Source organism: Poecilia reticulata, linkage group LG5, assembly GCF_000633615.1.
Source record: "Poecilia reticulata strain Guanapo linkage group LG5, Guppy_female_1.0+MT, whole genome shotgun sequence".
Lineage (NCBI taxonomy): Eukaryota > Metazoa > Chordata > Actinopteri > Cyprinodontiformes > Poeciliidae > Poecilia > Poecilia reticulata.
In genome coordinates this window covers 264,848-268,241 of record NC_024335.1, presented here as the reverse complement: position 1 = coordinate 268,241, position 3,394 = coordinate 264,848, and the positions used below count along the sequence as shown (strand labels likewise).

At 44.8% G+C, this 3,394-nt stretch overlaps 1 protein-coding gene across 7 annotated transcripts in view; it reads left to right on the top strand.

Moving 5' to 3' along the window:
• The window catches only part of smpd4 (sphingomyelin phosphodiesterase 4), a 26,213-nt gene that overhangs the window by 7,199 nt on the left and 15,620 nt on the right, over positions 1–3,394 (top strand). For 4 of the 7 annotated variants that reach the window (XM_008408205.2, XM_008408210.1, XM_008408208.1 and 1 more), the window contains exons 8-10: positions 188–339; positions 662–794; positions 1,826–1,897. In XM_008408205.2, the coding sequence (XP_008406427.1) occupies positions 188–339; positions 662–794; positions 1,826–1,897 (357 nt within the window). The remainder of the gene's footprint in view (positions 1–187; positions 340–661; positions 795–1,825; positions 1,898–3,394) is intronic. The other 3 variants (XM_008408212.1, XM_008408209.1, XM_008408207.1) reach the window with 1 other exon arrangement.

Below are 3,394 nucleotides of genomic sequence, written 5' to 3'. Positions count from 1 at the left end.
AGGTGGTGTAGAACCAGGTGGTGTCTCCACCCTCCTGGTTCTACTCAGGTCTCCAGCTGCAGCTTCTGGTTCGTCTCTCTGACCTGCTGCAGGAATCAAAGCCACTAAATCCTGGATGAGTTTCTCTAGAGTTTCTCTGGATCATTTATTGATTTCCAATATAATCGATCATCTTGGTGTTTTCCAGAACTGCCTCCAGCTGCAGCTCTGCAGCTCCACAGACAGCGCCTACTTCCTGCTGGTCGACCGGTACCTCAAGTACTTCCTGCCCATCGAAGGAAGCGTTCCTGCGTCTCCGTTCACCGACTCCAGAGGCTCCGTCGCGGCTCCGTCGCCACGGTAACTGTTTATTAAACAGTTTTTAACACCTGAGTTTATTTATAGAGTAATCTTAGAAAGGTGTTAAACTGAACACGTCGGGGAGGAGAATTAATGGTATGATGACAGTTTCCCGAAGAGGAAAATGTACGAACTGGTAAAGAATAACTAAGTAAGTAGGTGAGGCGACTATGATGATGATTATGTGGGAGGCCAGTTATGTTGGGTTTATTTCATATTCTGGCTAAAGGAAAAATCTCAGCAGCTCTACATCCAGTAACGGTGAACAAAAGCTGATGGATTCATGATAAGGACTTTAAATATTTGGTCAATTTTCTCTCAGAGCTTCCAGTGTGTCGTTTGCGGGTTACGGCGTCCACAGCCCGAGCCTCCTGAAGCACCACATCTTCCACCAGCCGTCGGTGAACGCAGACCCTGCAGCGCAGGAGATCTGGAGGTCCGAGACGCTGCTGCAGGTGAGAATCGATGCTGCTGGTCCGAGATGCTGCGTCCGCACACGGGTCACACGCTCTTCCCCCGCGCCCTGAATATTTCAGTCATCAACTAATCTGTCGATTATGATGATGATTATTTGATAAATCAGACAAAAAAATCACATTCTGCAGATTTTTTCTTTAAGCCTTTCATAAACAATGTTAGAATACATTAAGAGATGCACATAAACATAATTAAAATATTCTTTTAAATAAGGAAATAAACATTTTATGGTCTAAAAGTCGATATCATCATTTTTTTAGTGAACTTTTGATCATTTGTAGCAAACAGTAGAACATGAGAAAAGCTCAGGCTCATCAGTGTAGAAATGGTTGCTATTGATTAACTGATTAATATCCGGTGGTGCTGAGGGTGGAACAGATTTAGAGGCAAAGCGTTTCTTGATTAGTCCTGATTAATCGTTTCAGCCAACAGATGAAGAGACTTTAATGTTTCCTCAAATTAAACACTCAGTGAGGACCAAGACATAGTTGGAAAGCAGTTTTCAGAAATCATTATTCATCAGAGATTTTGGCATTAATAAGCTTAATTCAGCTCCAGTATTCGATTGTGATTTCTGACCAGAATTGATTCTCTGATGTAAACCGGCTGCAGAAAGTGAACCAAGCCCAACTTTTCTCACCGCGTTTAACTGCATTGCAGTAATACGACTGTTCAGTTATTAAGCCTGTTAGAATAACAAGCAGTTGCTCTAGACTTTATGATTTTGTCTGAAAATCTTTCGGATCTAAAGTCTCTAAAAGCTGGAAAAATTAAAATCTCCAGATTCCTGCTGCATTCAAATGTTCTGTCCTTAATTTAGTTCAGGTCCTGGAAAAAACTGCTGCTGAAACTTTGTGGCAGTGGAAGAAAACATTTCATTTTCTGCTAAACTTTCTGCTCCCAAACAACCCAGTGTGGCTTCAGCAGGACGGAGCAACCGGCACCGATCTGAGGTCGGATCAGTTTCTGGATGATTCTCCCTCTAAAATTCTGCGTTTCGTGTCTTCAGATGTTTGTAGAGATCTGGCTCCATCATTACTCCCTGGACTTGTACCAGAAGCTGCAGTCTCCTCAGGTAAAGGTAAGGCGCCTCCCTCGCCTCCCTGCATCCTGCGCTGCAGCGCTGCATACCGCCCGTCGATTGGCTGATTCTGACCTGCTGATGTTAAAATAATTCAACTAAAAAGCTGCAGAGAAGATCCTGCCTGTCCTCTGCGTTCACACCCTGAGCCGGACCGGGCCGGATCGGGTCTTCGGGCCGGCGCAGCAGAAATCTCTGCTTCAGATCATTTAGCGGGTTAAAGCTGCAGCTACTGCGGTCAGGAGTTGGGCATGTTCCTGTCGCTTGTCTTCCTCTGCATGCTGCATGGCACCTGAAGTCCAGGAAGGAACTTCAGCCTGAAGTCGGTTCTGATCCAAGCGGCCACAGCTGAACCAATCACCTCAAAACTGAACTCATCAAATTGCAGAGCGGAGAAAAGAGCAGGACAGACGATAAAGAATGTGAAAAACAGGGTTTCTGCTGGTTCTGGATGTTTTCATGCTTGGCTGCACTGATGGATGATCTGATCCACCAGTAAGGCTGAAATCAGCCGGTTACATTTTGCAGTAAAGATAAAAATCCTTCTTTTCCTGTGAATCTGTTCAGACTTGATGCTGGAGTTCCTCTCAACAACACGCATGGCGACCTGGACGGGAATCGATTCCCATCACGTTTCCTCTGGAGCAGAAACTTACTGCTGGTTTCCAGTTTAACAATGAAACCAAATAAACATTTTAAAGGCGACTTTGCTGCTCTGCTTCAGAGGAAATGATCTGATACTGCTCCGATCAGAGGAAACTTCATCTTCTTGGAGCGGCTGGAAGGTTCTGGACCGTTTTCACCGTTCACCCAACCCAGAACCTTCCGGCTGGAGTCGGTTCTGCTCAGCTGTAGGGACGGATGCTGAGGTTGCACTGCAAAAACACAAAATGTGACCAAGTATTTTAGTTTTTAGCACAAATGTCTAAAAACTGATAGTCATGAAAACGTTCCGGTTCCACTGGCAGATTATTTCACTGTTAGACATTTTTCCAAGTTACAAGTGAAATAATCTGCTGTTGGAACTAGAATGTTTTAAAATTGATGTTTAGAAATGATTTGCTGAAAACGAGCTGTACTGAGATATTTGGACTAGAAACTAGACCCAAATTATTTGGTCAGATTTTGTTTTTGCACAGTGAAGCTGGTTTTATTCTGATTGGAGGATTTTCTGTAAAAACTGGAAGCAGACGACCTTCAGGACCTGTGAAGGTCGTCTGTCCGTCTCCATCACGGGGAAGACGGAGGTCCAGCGCCGGTCCTCGGGCTGGAATCCGACTGGTCGGGTTGTGTAGGACCAGACCGGATCGCGGTGCCGCCTGTAGGACTGGAGCGGGTTCTGGTAGAACCGGATCTGGACTCTTCTGGTTTTTCTCCTTTAACAGACAAATCGTTTTGTTCCTGCAGTCAATATTTTCTTCTTTTTGTCTCCTGTTGTGTTTTTTCCTCTTGAATATTTTCGGCCAAATGTTTCTTTGTGGTTGCTCTCCTTCTGGT